Genomic DNA, 13,160 nt, shown 5'->3' with positions numbered 1-13,160 from the left:
ATGAGCATATGTGTGCGTGAGGGTGTGCCTTGACTGCATGGTGATTGTGTGTCTGTGAATGTGAGCGTGCAAGAGAGCACATGTGCACATGTATCAATGAGGGGGTGTGTGTCTATGACAGGGACTGGATGGGGTGCTGCCCTGCTCAGGGTGGAATTTGCCCCAGTGCCAAGTTCTAGTAGCTCATGACGTTATTCATCCTGAAGAATGAGTGAAAATGACTTGTCTGGGCTGTTCCTCTTTCCCCACCCAGCTCTAAGCTGTTTCTTATCACTGGGGATGGTGCGAGGAGCCTCAATCACGTCCACAGCCCTTCCGAGGCCCAATCCTGTACCAGCAAGGAAGGTAGGCAGCAGGGCCTGTGTGCCATCGTCCCAAATGGGCATCCTGGGGGCTGAGGAGGATGATGTCTGCTCCAAATCCCAGAGTTGCTTTTCTGCAATAAAAGTATTTATTCCCCTCCGCTCAATGATTCCTCTTCTAGAACCCTACCTTATGGGAGCAAACCAAAATCACTTTTACGTGCCATGTGCACAAAGATGTCCATTGCATAATAATTTACAAGAGCAAAAATTGAAAGCAACTCAAATATCCAGCAATGGGCAAAATGGCTTATTAAAAAGGCCTGTGGACTAAGTATAGGATTTTACATTTTTTAATGGTTAAAAAAGAATTAAAAGAATAATATTTCGGGCCGGCCCGTGGCTCACTCGGGAGAGTGCGGTGTTGAGAATACCAAGGCCCCGGGTTCGGATCCCATATAGGGATGGCTGGTTAGCTCGCTGGCTGAGCGTGGTGCTGACAACACCAAGTCAAGGGTTAAGATCCCCTTACCGGTCATCTTTAAAAAAAAAAAAAAAAGAATAATATTTCATTACATGCAAATTTTATAAAATTCAAATATCAGTGTCTAGAAACAAAGTTTTATTGGAACATGACCACATCCATTCAGTTACATATTGTCTGTGGCTGCTTTTGTCCTATAACAGTAGAGCTGACTAGTTGTGATAGAAGCCATATGGACTGCAAAGCCTAAAATGTTTACTCTCTGACCCTTTACAGAAAGTTTGCTGACTACTGATCTAGTAAATTATTGATATGTCTCATAACTTTTAAGCCCTGTAATGAATGAGGTATTTTAATAACATGAGAAAATTCCTTGATAGTAACATCAAGTGAGAAGTGATAAAATTTAAAAAATATGATCTCAACTGAGTAAAAAGATGGGAAGGGAATATTCCAAATATAGCAGGTCTTGCAATCATTTTTTGAATAGGGTAGGTGAGGGGTCTATTTAATGAACAGATATGAATTTTCTTCTGGATGATTTTCTTTTCTTTCTTTCTTTTTTTGTATGTAGGTTGCATCTAGGATTGTAAATAAACTTTTGAAAGTACAGTTGGCCCTCTGTGTCCATGGGTTCCGCACCCACAATTTAACTGTGGATTAAAAATATTTTGGAAAAAAAAACCAATACAAAACAATACAACACCAAAAAATAATACAAATAAAAAATACAGTGTAACAACTATACACAGCATTTGAATTGTTTTAGGTATTATAAGTAATCTAGAGATGATTTAAAGTATAAGGGGACGTATGTAGTTTATATGCAAATTCTACACCATTTTATATCAGGGACTTGCAGATTTAGGTATCTGTGGGGGGTCCTGGAACCAATCTCCCTCCAACACTGAGGGATGACTGTATAACATATGTACAGAAGACTTTAAAAAACGTTTCTGAACTTTCTAATGTTCTGCAATGACTATGTTTTCGTAATCAGGGTAAAAACACTTATTATTGTAGGTCAGGCACTGTTCTAAACACTCACTGACCTGTTCATGCTCACGGCTACACGATGAGGCAGGAACTATTATCATTACCTGTTTACAGACGAGAAGCACAGAGCACAGAGATGTTAAGTAATTTGTCCAAGGTCACATCACACAGCTGGGAAGTATGAAAGTTGGAATTTGAACCCAGGCAATCTGCTCACGAGCCTGTGTATTACACTGTAGTGCTTTATACTCTTAAAATCTAACTAGGCGTTCTCAACCAGGAGCCTTTTGCCCCCTAGGGGACATTTGGCAATGAGGTGGGGGGTTTGCCACTGGCATCTAGTGGAGAGAGGCCAGGGATGTTGCTAAATGTCCCATAATACACAGGACAGCCCCCTAAAAGAGAATGATCCAGCTCATAACATCGATAGTGCTGAGAGGTAGAGAAACTCTGGTCTACACGGTACTGCCTTACAGGATTAATGTCTACACAATCCTGTTTCTCAAAAGAAATTAAGAGAAGCTCTTTCTTTGCTGATGTGGACAGCCATGGGCCCACAGCCCAAGCGCCCGGCTCTCTGGGGACCTGTGCTGCCTGGTTGCCTTTCTCCGCAGTGTCCGACACCTGGGGCTGGCGGCTGTGCACTGAAGTGACCTGGCCGGCAGCTGGTCAGCCCTACCTGCTCTCAGTGCCTGTGTTTGCGGCTGTGACGCTGAAGAAGCAGGACCCGGGGCTCCGACAGTATCTGCTGGAAGCTGCCTGTACCCTCGACCCCCAGGTGGACCCTATGCAGTGGCCCCTTATTTCCCAGCAGGTTGTGGGTCTCCCTAGGTCAACACTGAAGCTCACCCACAAGGACATGGGCTCCTCTCTGGGGCTCTTGAGCTGGGCTGGTGCTGCTATAGGCTCCCTCCTGCCCCAGAAAATTTGCACATGCTGATTCTCTGTCTAGGGCTCTATGACTCATTAACTCTGAAGCAATCTTCAGATCTCAGTTCAGGGGTCACCTCCTCAGGGAAGCCTGCCCTGGTTACTCCAAAGTACATCATGTTCCTTTGTTACTTGCTCTAACAAGACCACGTTTCTTATTTTTGATCACTTTTATGTTTGTTTGTAAAGATGGTTAATGTCTGTGCTTCCCACTAGTCACTCAGTTCCTGGGGACAGGTCTAGGGCCTGATTTTCTCACCCATGTCCCCAGTGCCTGCTCCAAAGTAGGCACTCAACAGCCTCCTGTCTAACCTCTCAGATCCCACTCTTGTGTCCTTACCATCTGTTCTCCACCAGTGGCCAGACATACCTTCCAAAACCCCAAATGGATCGTGTTCCTGCTCTGCTCAGAACCCTCTGACAGCTCCCATTACCCTCAGAGTAGAAGCCAGACCCCCTGACCGACAGGCTTTCCACGATCCAGCTCCTGTTGGCCTCTTCCCACAACTCTTCACCAGGCTTATTGCCCTTCAGACACTCCAGCATCTTTTCTCTGTGCCAAGCACATTCCTGCCCCAGGGCCTTTGCACTAACTGTTTCCTCTGCTGGGAATGCTCTTGTCCCAGACATCCACCTAACTCCTTCCCTTGCTGCCTTCAAGTCTCCTCAGATTCCCCTCCCAACCCCCCCCACCAGAGGTGACCTTCCCTGACTACCCTGTCTAGAACAGTCACCCCTGGTAGACCCCTTTATCTGCCGACTTTGTAAGCACAGCACCACTTATCAGCCGCCATCTTATCTGTTCTCGTGTCCGGTGGGCATGTGCCTCCCTGCTGGGATGTAGGCTCTACGAGGGCAGGGACTGTGTGTCTACGCTCAGCCATCCTCCCTGTGCTAGACGCTGTCCTTCATACACAGCAGTGACTCTTTACTGGTGGCGAGGACACATATGCTGACTCAGAGTCATAGAAGGGGGCTTGTGTCTGAAACTGCATTTTCCCAGGAGCAGACTTGAGCCTAGGATTGGGGTAAAAGTGATTTATCAAGAAATGCTCCAGGAGGACCAGTAAGAGAATGGAGAAGTTAGGACAGGGAAGGAGGGATGTCAGCTGAAGTCACAGCCTTAGCCTGATCCTGTGGGGGGCCCTGGCGCATAAGGTGCAACTCAGAGTTTGTCCCCTTCAAGCTACGCAGCTGGGATTTTTGACTCCAGTGCTGGAAGGAGATGTTCTGGGGGACTCAGATGCCAGCCATGAAGAGCAAAGCTTGCAAAAACAGGGACATGGACACGTGGAGATGGTTAAAGGGACGTGCGGGGACTACGCAGGGTACCGCGCTTCTCCCTGGCCATTTGCCGAGTAAATTGAGACCCTATAGCTGGTCCTGGGCTCTTGCACAGAGCTTCGCTCTTCCCCAGGATACTATTTTAGAGCCCAAGAGATCCGTGATTGGGTTCTTCTCTTGCAAATTCAAGGATGAGGATGAGAGTTCAAAGTTTTGAAGGTTGGGGGTCTTCTCTTGGGAAGAGAGGGAACCTCAGGACCGGTAAGGGTGCTTTCTCAATCTCGAGGACTCTGCTGTTTCCAGAAGGACAGCTGGTTCCCAGAGGCAGCCATGGCCCACCTGTTCATGGGCACACCCGGGTCGGAAGTGCCAAGGGACGTCGGGGTGGACATCAGCTACAGCGTGCCCCAGAGGAAGTTCCGGCTCAGGTTTCTCCATCCCAAGAAGAAAGTCGAGCTGGACGGTAATGACAATGCCCCTCCCTGCTCACCATGCCCCTTGCCACATGCCAGACCCAGGGCCAGCCACCTGCAGCATGTTATTCTGTGGATTCCTCAGGGACCTTCTGAGGCCAGCACTAAGTCCAGCCCCATTTTATGGACCAGGAACCACAGGCTTAGAGATAAGAAAACCAGCAGGAGGCTCCCCAGCAGACACCGGGGCAGATCCAGGATGTTGAACCCTGGTCTCTAAACTCTTATTTTGTCCCCCAGGAAAGATTGAGGCTCTCGGGAGGACCCATTCGGGTCACTTAGAGCTGATACTGGACGACAGGGATGTCTACTACATTAAGGTAGGCTCCACTTTCTCGGCCCACCTGTGCCAGCATCTGCCACCTGCCTGGGCATTTCCCACCCCAGGCCCAGAGTCCCGGCTTCGCAATTGCCAATTCCTTTGGAGTTTTATCTGTTCTTTCTCTTCTGCCTAGCAGATAACATTTGTTAGTTCTTGCTACCGAGAACAGTATAAAGAAGAAAAAAAAAAGGGGCTCAAATATCACCACGGCTGACGTTAAAAATTGATAATATTAATAACACAGAAATTCAGAGTAAGGCATAATATAGCAACTTAAAGCATGCCAGTCCCCAGACTTCCTGCAGTAGTTTTGATGCACATACCAAGACATCTGCATTCGTTTCCCATGACAGTTATAATAAAGGACTCCAAACTGGGTGGCTTAAACAACAGAAATTTATTCTCTCACAGTTTTGGAGGCTGGAAGTCCAAAATCAAGGTGTTGGCAGGGTTGGTTCTTCCTACGGCTGTGAGGGAGGGTCTATCTCAGGCTTCTTTCCTAGTTTCTAGTCGCCGCAGGCATTTCTTGGCTTGTAGATGGTCTTCTACCTGTGTTTTTACATTGTCTTCCCTCTGTCTGCATCCAAGTTCCTCTCTGTATAAGGACACCAATCATATTGGATTAGGACTCGCCCTGATAACTTCATCTGAATTTGATCATATGCAAAGACCCTGTTTCCAAATAAGGTCGCATTCACAGGTACTGGGGGTTAGGATTTCAACATTTTCTTCGGGGGGCACTCTGTTCAACCCATAACATTATAGATTCGCAAAACGTTTTAGTCTTGGGTTTTGGTTTTTATTCTTTTCTAACCTGAAAAGATCACACTCTATTCTTTGTTTGCATCAAAAATATGTCTTGGCAGTCTTTTTATATCAGCATGTGCTGGTACAATTTACATTTTCTTTAATTTTTTAAAAAAGGTAATGCATTTAATGATTCAAAGTTCAAGAGATATGAAAGGGTATAGAACTAAGTAGCCACTAGCACACATGGTTATTTAAATTTGTTAATTAAAATTAAAGAAAATTAAAGATTCCAGTGCTCAGTTGTATTAGCCACATTTCAAGTGCTTTATAGACACATGTGGCTATGGGACATTTCCCTCATTGCAGAAAGCTCTGATCGGTGCTAGTGTAGAGTTAAAAACTCTCCCACCCCTTCCCAAAGCCAACCACTGTTAGTTTTTTGTGATTCCTTTCAGAGATAATAGATGCATACAATCAGAAAATAGGATAAGTAATATCTCTCACCCCACCACCTTTTTAAACATAAAAATGTCTTCTGTGTAGTCAGAATGGCTTAATAGTTCATGGAATAGAATTTAGTGAGCTTGTTCTGTAGTGAAGGGCTCTTGAGTTTTACCAGGTTTCTGCTCTTAAAAATGTGCTGCTATGTACAACTTTCTGTCTGCAGAGTAAATTTTTTTTTTTTTTGGTGGCTGGCTGGTATGGGGATCCAAACCCTTGACCTTGGTGTTATCAGCACCATGCTCTACTGAGTCAGCTAACCAGCCAATTCTGCAGAGTAAATTCTTAACAGTGGAATTCCTGGGCCAAACAGTGTGTGCATTTTTATTTTATTAGGTGCTTTTCAAGGGTTCTTAACCAGATTACATGGATGGAACGTGGTGGGCTCTTGAAGCCCCTTCGATTGTGTGAAGGTTCATGTCTGCTCACTCTCCTAGGGACAGGGTTTAAAACTTCCATCTGATTCTCAAGCAGGTGTGTGACTTCAAAAAGGGTAAAAAGGGCAGTTTTAGATGTGCTCCTGACAAGCACAACCTTTGGGCACCTCTGGCAGTGAATCTTGTGATTCTGCCTGAGTTTCCAGTGACTTCTCAGAGAGGTCCAGAGTTGTGTATCTGAAGTCGGGGCTGGATTTTTTTGCTGTGTAAACACTCTCCACTTGCAGCACTGCTGTCAGTCTGGGTGGGAAGAAGACCAATGTCAGGGAGAGCTGTCGTCCTCTAAAGCCCCAGCTGCTTGCTAGTGAGAGACTCACGCACTATTTCCAGAACTCCAAGATGTTTGCTAAATGCACAAGTGCTAATTGCCTTCACCTCCTTTTGGACCTTTCTGCTGCTCCTCAGAGAGCTGTTTGCAGCCTGGAAGCATTTACTTGCCTTTGGAGAACTTCTGGTTCCACCTGTCCCAGACCCGTGACAATAACAGTAACAGCCAGAACTCTGGAACTTTCTGGAACCTGTTCCAGCAGACCCGAGGTTCCTTCTTCAGTCCTCTTGGTAACCCCATATGAGATGAGGAAACTGAGGCAGATGAGTTCATGTATGCAAACCAGCAGACCTGGGCTTAACTCAGCTCAAGATGTATGGGATTTGAGAATGATGTGGGGGGAAAATTCCATTTCAGCTCCCCTCCCCCAGGCCTGCAGTGATGGGGCATCCAGGGGTTCCTGGTTACCTGGGGAGCCCTAGTTTACACCTGGTGACCTGACACAGTTATAACTGCTAGGTGTCCTGGTTTGGATGAGAATTTCTAAGATCACCCTATTCTTAGGCTGCACCTTTAAAAAACCAACCACCGCCAAGCAGTCTCTGATACAGAACAGATAAAGCCAGTGCCAGGACACACCATTCAGTGAAAGGAGCAGGGTGCAGAGTGGAGGGCCTGCATCTGTTTTTCTTTACTTTTAAAAATTATTTTAAATTTTCTTTTACTTTATTTTTTGGTGGCTGGTCGTTATGGGGATCTGAACCCTGGACCTTGGTGTTATCAGCACCACGCTCTAACTAACTGATTGAGCTAACTGGCCAGCCCTCCTGCACCTGTTTTGTAAAGAGTAAGGGAAAGTGTGTGTCTGTATGCTCACGTACACACACACGCACACACACCTACTCACATATTTGCCCACACGTGCACACAGACTAGTGCAGGACCACAAGGAAACTGGGCATGTTGGTTGCCTTTGACAAGGGGGACTGGGAGACAAGGAATGGTAATGAAACCCATATTTTCCAGTGTCTTTGTTTATTTGTTCAATGACTACTTGTCAAGTATCTACGATGTGCCAGATACTGGGGATACACCTCAATGGAAAAGACACACATACCAAATTCTGTCTTCGTGGAGCTTATGTTCTCATAGGAAAGAGACAATAAATAAATAAGCAAATTGTCCAGTGTGTTAGGTGGGTATGAATGCCATAGGAAAAGGGAGTCTTTGAGCTGGGTACAGGGCTCTGGAGTCTCGTGACAGGAGGAGGAGTCTGGGGGGTGGCTTCAATTTTAAATAGGCTGGCAGGTTAAGCCAGATTGAGAAGATAACTTTTAGCAAAGATGTGAAGGATTTGTGGAAAGGAGTAGTGAGGTGATCTAGGGGAGGGTGTTCCAGGAAAGGCACAGCATGTACAAAGGTCCTGAGGCAGGAATGTGCCTGGGGCGTCGGAAGTGCAGCACGATGGCGTGTTTGGCTGGAGTGGAACAGGAGAGGGGACAGATTGTGTGAGACTCTGCTGAAGAATAATCAGAAGACAATGATTTGTAACTTGTCAAAGAACAAGGGCAAAAACAGGATTTATTGGGGGGAGGGCAGAGGATAGGGTGTACAGTCCAGGAACAGTGAGTGTTGCTTTGACATCTTTTGGGTAAACTGATCAGCTGGCGGCCAGGAGAGAGGTCTGTGGGGTTGGTCTGCAGGCTGCGGGGCCATCAGAGACAACACTTGCTATGGATTCTCTAGAAAATATCTGGTGTGGAGCTATAGCACTCATGGTGGGCCATCCCTGTGTCCCACCTACAGAGAAAGTCCTGGCCTTTTTGGTCTTTGCAAGGACTTTGGATTTTATCCTGGGAAAGACTGGCATGCCATGATCATACATGTCTCAACGGGGTTGCTCTGGTCATAGTGTGGAGAATAGACCCCAGGGGCTTGGGTGCAGGCCAGGAAATCCAGAGGAGGACACTGCAGTGACCAGGGGTCAAGCCGGGGCAGCCGTGGAGGTGGCGGAAGTGATCGGATTCCAGACATATTCTGCAGGGACAGCTGACTTGAGTCCCTGATATATTGGACAAGGGGACGTGACACGAAGAAAGGAAGAGTCCCTCCTATGTGTATCTGAATTTGTAATACAGGTTACCTATTTTGAAAAATAACAGAGTTTTAAAAATTGAATCAGGATCAGTACCGAAGGCCATTAACTAAGCTCTGACTCCTGCCTTCTATCCAGTCCCAGTTCATGTGGTCAGGGTAGGGCCTTTAGGAGACAAATCTGTCCCCCAGGATGATGCTAGGGCCTTTGCAGGGCCGGAGTGACCTGCGGCTAGCAGCAGGTGGCAAGGCACAGCAGTTCGAGGCCCAGCTGGAAGTGAAACTGGTGACAGCAGGCAGCCCTGTGGTCCTTGCCGGGAACCTCACGTGGCAGGCGGGCAGGAAGTTGGTGTTCTCGGCCTCACTGAGCTACCTGCTGAATGACCAGGCCCATGTGACAGGTAGGAGGTGGGACCCTTCTTCCTGCCCCCTCTCAAGTGGCCAGGCAAGCTAAGTTGCCCCTTTTGTAATCCCCACCACCCCAACCTCCCTTAATATTAACATCCCATCCCAGGAAAAATCCAGGCTCCAGATCTGTTCACAGCTCCTGTGTGAGCCCCCAGACTGCCTTCCACCCCGCCAACTGCCCCCCATGAACCTTAAAACAGCAGCTTTTGGACTGTTTTGATTCTGACCCACAGTAAGAAAAACATTTAGCATTTTATCCTAAAATGTACATAGCACTGTTTAAAATATTGAACACACAGCCGGGCCTGAGCCCTGAGCGGTGGGAGCAGCCTCTGGCCCCTGGCTGCGCTCCTCATAGGAGTTCCAGAAGCTTCCATAGGAAGGTCAGGAGCCAGGGCTGGGGGGACACTTGGAGCAGTGGCTGTTGACCACCTGGCATGGGGGTTTTGGGAATTTTAACAACTGGCCCTTGGTCTATCAGTGTGTCTGGCTGAATGCCAGTGTTGCAGAAACAAAACTTTCATAAAGTGAAATTTACCTGATGGCCCGTGATCTTTCTCTTCTATCCCATTTGATTTTGTTTCATTCCAGTTTATTTAAACACTTCCGGCTGGGACCCACAAAAAAGTGACTTTTGGGGTTGCCACCGACAGTGCAGATAACATTGTGGGTGACCTAGGTGTTGGCTCTTTGAGGAGCCCCACCTCCCCAGGCCCCCTTCTTACCTGGGGCTGGGGGGTGTCAGTGTGGGGGGCTGGCCACACATGCCTGCCCCTCTCGGCTGCCCACTCCCCCCACAGTGCTGCTGGAGAAGAAGGAGGAGGACGGGCTGCAGGTGATGGCCCTGGCCGGCGAGCTGTTGGTGCCAGGACTGGTGGGGCTGCATGTCCTTGGCCTGCTGCAGCAGCGGGTTCGCCTCTGGACCAGCTCCCTAAGGATCAAGTATGGCCTCCTGGGTATGATGCTGCAGGCCCAGCTAGGCCAAGGATGGGGAAAGGGGATGGGACCTGCACCGTCTCCTGGGGCTGTGGCTCTGTAGGCTAAGGCGTTGCCGTCACTATGGGTTTTTTGGGCTTACCACACTGCTTTTTGGCCAATTAGTCATTCCGTTGGCTCTGAATGGGACCAAGCACCTGCCCATTAAAAAAAAAAGTGTGCATTGGGGGACAGTCCCCATCTCTTGAAACTTCCCCATTGACAGGCTTCAATGGAGTGACATTAAGTGGGGCAGAGTTGGGGGGCTGGGCTGAGGGCAGGCTGGGCTGGACCCTCTTCTCCTTGGAGCCCTGGTGGAGGGCTGTCTGGCAGAGGAAGGGCAGGGGTCTTTGGGTGGCCCTGTGCAGGTCAGGAGATGGAGCGGGCGCACGAGTGTAGCACCAGCCAGAAGCTGCAGACGGAGAACAGCTCAGAGGCTGCTTACAGGCTGGAGCTGGGCCATGAGTTCCACTGCACACAGATCCCAGCGCTGAGCCACAAGGTGGGTGCCCAGGCCGGGTGGGGGTTCTGGAGAGAGTGCCAGGGTCAGGGAAGTGTTGATTTGAGTACCCCGAACTCATCCTCGAAGAGATGGATTTGCTCACAGTCATGCAGTTAGATGAGAATGGATCTGGGGTTGGAACTTCAGCCTCAGTCTCCTGTCTATTCATTCAGTTGATCTTTGTTAAATACCTACTATTATGCCCAGCCCTGGGGGGAGAGCTGTGGCCAAGGCAGCACCTGGTCCCTGTCATCTCATTGCTGGGCAGGGACAGAAAGTGAGAATAAAAAAAATCAAGGGAAACTTGATTGCCGTAGGGGGTAAACAGAGCAGAGGCTGGTCTGAGCAGAGGGGAGTCTAATTTGGGTGGGGCAATGGGGAAGGCCTCTGGGAAAGTAATGTTTAAGCTGAAATGAAAATATGAGGCTGGCTGGTTATCTAAGTGGTTAGAGCACGGTGCTGATAACACAAAGGTCCAAGGTTTGATCCCTATACTGACCAGCCCTCCCCTGCTCCAAAATGAGAATATGTATGAGACAGTTCTGTTCCCATGGAAGCATGCTCCAGGCAGAGGGGACAGCAAGTACAAAGGTCCTGGGGCAGGAAGAACAATGGAGCAGTTAAGGACCCGTCAGGCTGTCAGAATGGCTGGAAGGGCATTCCGTAAAAGTAAATTTAAACAATTTACTTGTTTAAAGTTGGCCTCTCCTACTGGCCTGTTGCCCCCCATGAGGGAGGGGCCTGTATCTTCTGCCTTGTTCATCCCTGGTGCCTGGTGCTTAGCCTGCACCTGGTCCCTGACTGGTACTCAGGGAAAATGTGTTCAACGAATGAATAAATGAGTGAGCCTGTGAGAAGGCAGCAGAATCCCAGGAATGTACAGGTTGAAATCCTGATCCATAGGCTGGCTGGTTAGCTCACTTGGTTAGAGTGTAGTGTCGATAACACCAAGGTCAAGAGTTTGGATCCCCTGATCGGCCAGCCGCCAAAAAGAAAAGAAACCCTGATCCTTGTAGGTTCTGTCCAGTGAGTCGGGGTCAGGGACTGCCGTGGAAGACTGGGAAGTGGTGGTTTGGGGTTTCTGTGAAACAGATCAGGCTCATTTCCCCAGGGTGCCCGGCTGGCTGCTGGCTCTTGCAGCTTTTTATCAGGGCCTTGACTAGGGTGAGGCAAGTGAGACTCTCACCTTGGGCCCAAATTCATTTAAACTCAGTCATCAAGATGAATCATACGGTAGTTTCCCTTTATCTGCAGTTTTCCATTCCAGGGTTTCAGTTACTCGCTGTCAACTGCGGCCTGAAAATATTAAATGGAAAGATTCCAGCAATGAACAATTCATCCATTTAAAATTGCTCGCTGTTCTGGGTAGTGTGATGAAATCTCACACCATTCCAACTAGGACATGACTCATCCCTTTGTCCAGCGTATCCACACTGTGGACGCTCCCCGCCCGTTAGTCACTTAGTAGCTGACTCAGTTATCACATGGACTGTTGCAGTATCACAGTGCTTGCATTCAAGGTCAATAGCTACATCACTCACCTCCCATCATGTGGCATTTATCATGTCACTTACAAGAAGAATGATACAGTACAAGATATTTTGAGAGAGAGACCGCACTCACATAACTTTTATTACAGTATATTGTTATAATTGTTCTGTTTTATAATTACTTTTTTTTTTTGGTGGCTGGTCGGAATGGGGATCTGAATCCTTGACCTTGCTGTTGCAATACCACACTAACCAACTGAGCTAACCTGTCGTCCCTCTATAATTACTTATTGTTGTTAATCTCTTACTTCCTGATTAATAAATTAAACTTTATCATAGGTATATATGTATAGAAAAAAACATAGTGTATCTAGGGTTTGGTACTATCTGCAGTTTCAGTTATCCACTGGGGGTCTTGGGATATATTCCCCATGGATAAGGAGGGACTACTGTATTCTAATGCACAAAATCAAAATCATTACCCCCAAGATCCTGTGCCTCCTGCAGAACTGTCTCCCCAGAAAAACAAGCCCGTATCCCCAGGGTGTGGTGGGAAGAGGCCCAGGAAGAGGCCCGGTCGGGGATCTCACTGCTGCTGCATGTCCCCAGCTCCAGCTCCGGCACGAGGTGGGCTCAGGCCACGTGCAGTCGCAGCTGGAGGTGAGCTACGGGAAGCACTGGGACCAGAGTAGCAACAGGAGGCGCCTCCGCGTCAGCCAGACCTTCAGGAACGACTCGGCGCCAGCCCTGAACAATTACTTCGTGGAGGTGAGCCCAGCCACCATCTCAGAGCCGTGTCCCTCAAGTCCCCCTCCCCGCATGTCCCTTTGGGCCTTGGTCGCAAGAACGAAGGCTTCTAAAACGTAGGCTTGGTGACATTACTTTCTGCATCTCCAGTCCCCATGCCCCTGGAGTGATTGGGAAACTCAGATTTCCAACTATTA

At 48.2% G+C, this 13,160-nt stretch overlaps 1 protein-coding gene across 1 annotated transcript in view; it reads left to right on the top strand.

The window, feature by feature from the left end:
- Nucleotides 1-13,160, top strand: part of LOC134381001 (uncharacterized) — a 128,215-nt gene that overhangs the window by 42,862 nt on the left and 72,193 nt on the right. Inside the window, exons 20-27 of the mRNA XM_063101096.1 lie at nucleotides 254-345; nucleotides 2,397-2,560; nucleotides 4,300-4,459; nucleotides 4,710-4,789; nucleotides 9,056-9,242; nucleotides 10,050-10,205; nucleotides 10,593-10,726; nucleotides 12,826-12,984. Coding sequence (XP_062957166.1) covers nucleotides 254-345; nucleotides 2,397-2,560; nucleotides 4,300-4,459; nucleotides 4,710-4,789; nucleotides 9,056-9,242; nucleotides 10,050-10,205; nucleotides 10,593-10,726; nucleotides 12,826-12,984 — 1,132 coding nt within the window. The remainder of the gene's footprint in view (nucleotides 1-253; nucleotides 346-2,396; nucleotides 2,561-4,299; nucleotides 4,460-4,709; nucleotides 4,790-9,055; nucleotides 9,243-10,049; nucleotides 10,206-10,592; nucleotides 10,727-12,825; nucleotides 12,985-13,160) is intronic.

Source organism: Cynocephalus volans, chromosome 6 (assembly GCF_027409185.1).
Source record: "Cynocephalus volans isolate mCynVol1 chromosome 6, mCynVol1.pri, whole genome shotgun sequence".
NCBI classification, from domain to species: domain Eukaryota; kingdom Metazoa; phylum Chordata; class Mammalia; order Dermoptera; family Cynocephalidae; genus Cynocephalus; species Cynocephalus volans.
This window is presented reverse-complemented; position numbering and strand designations above follow the sequence as displayed.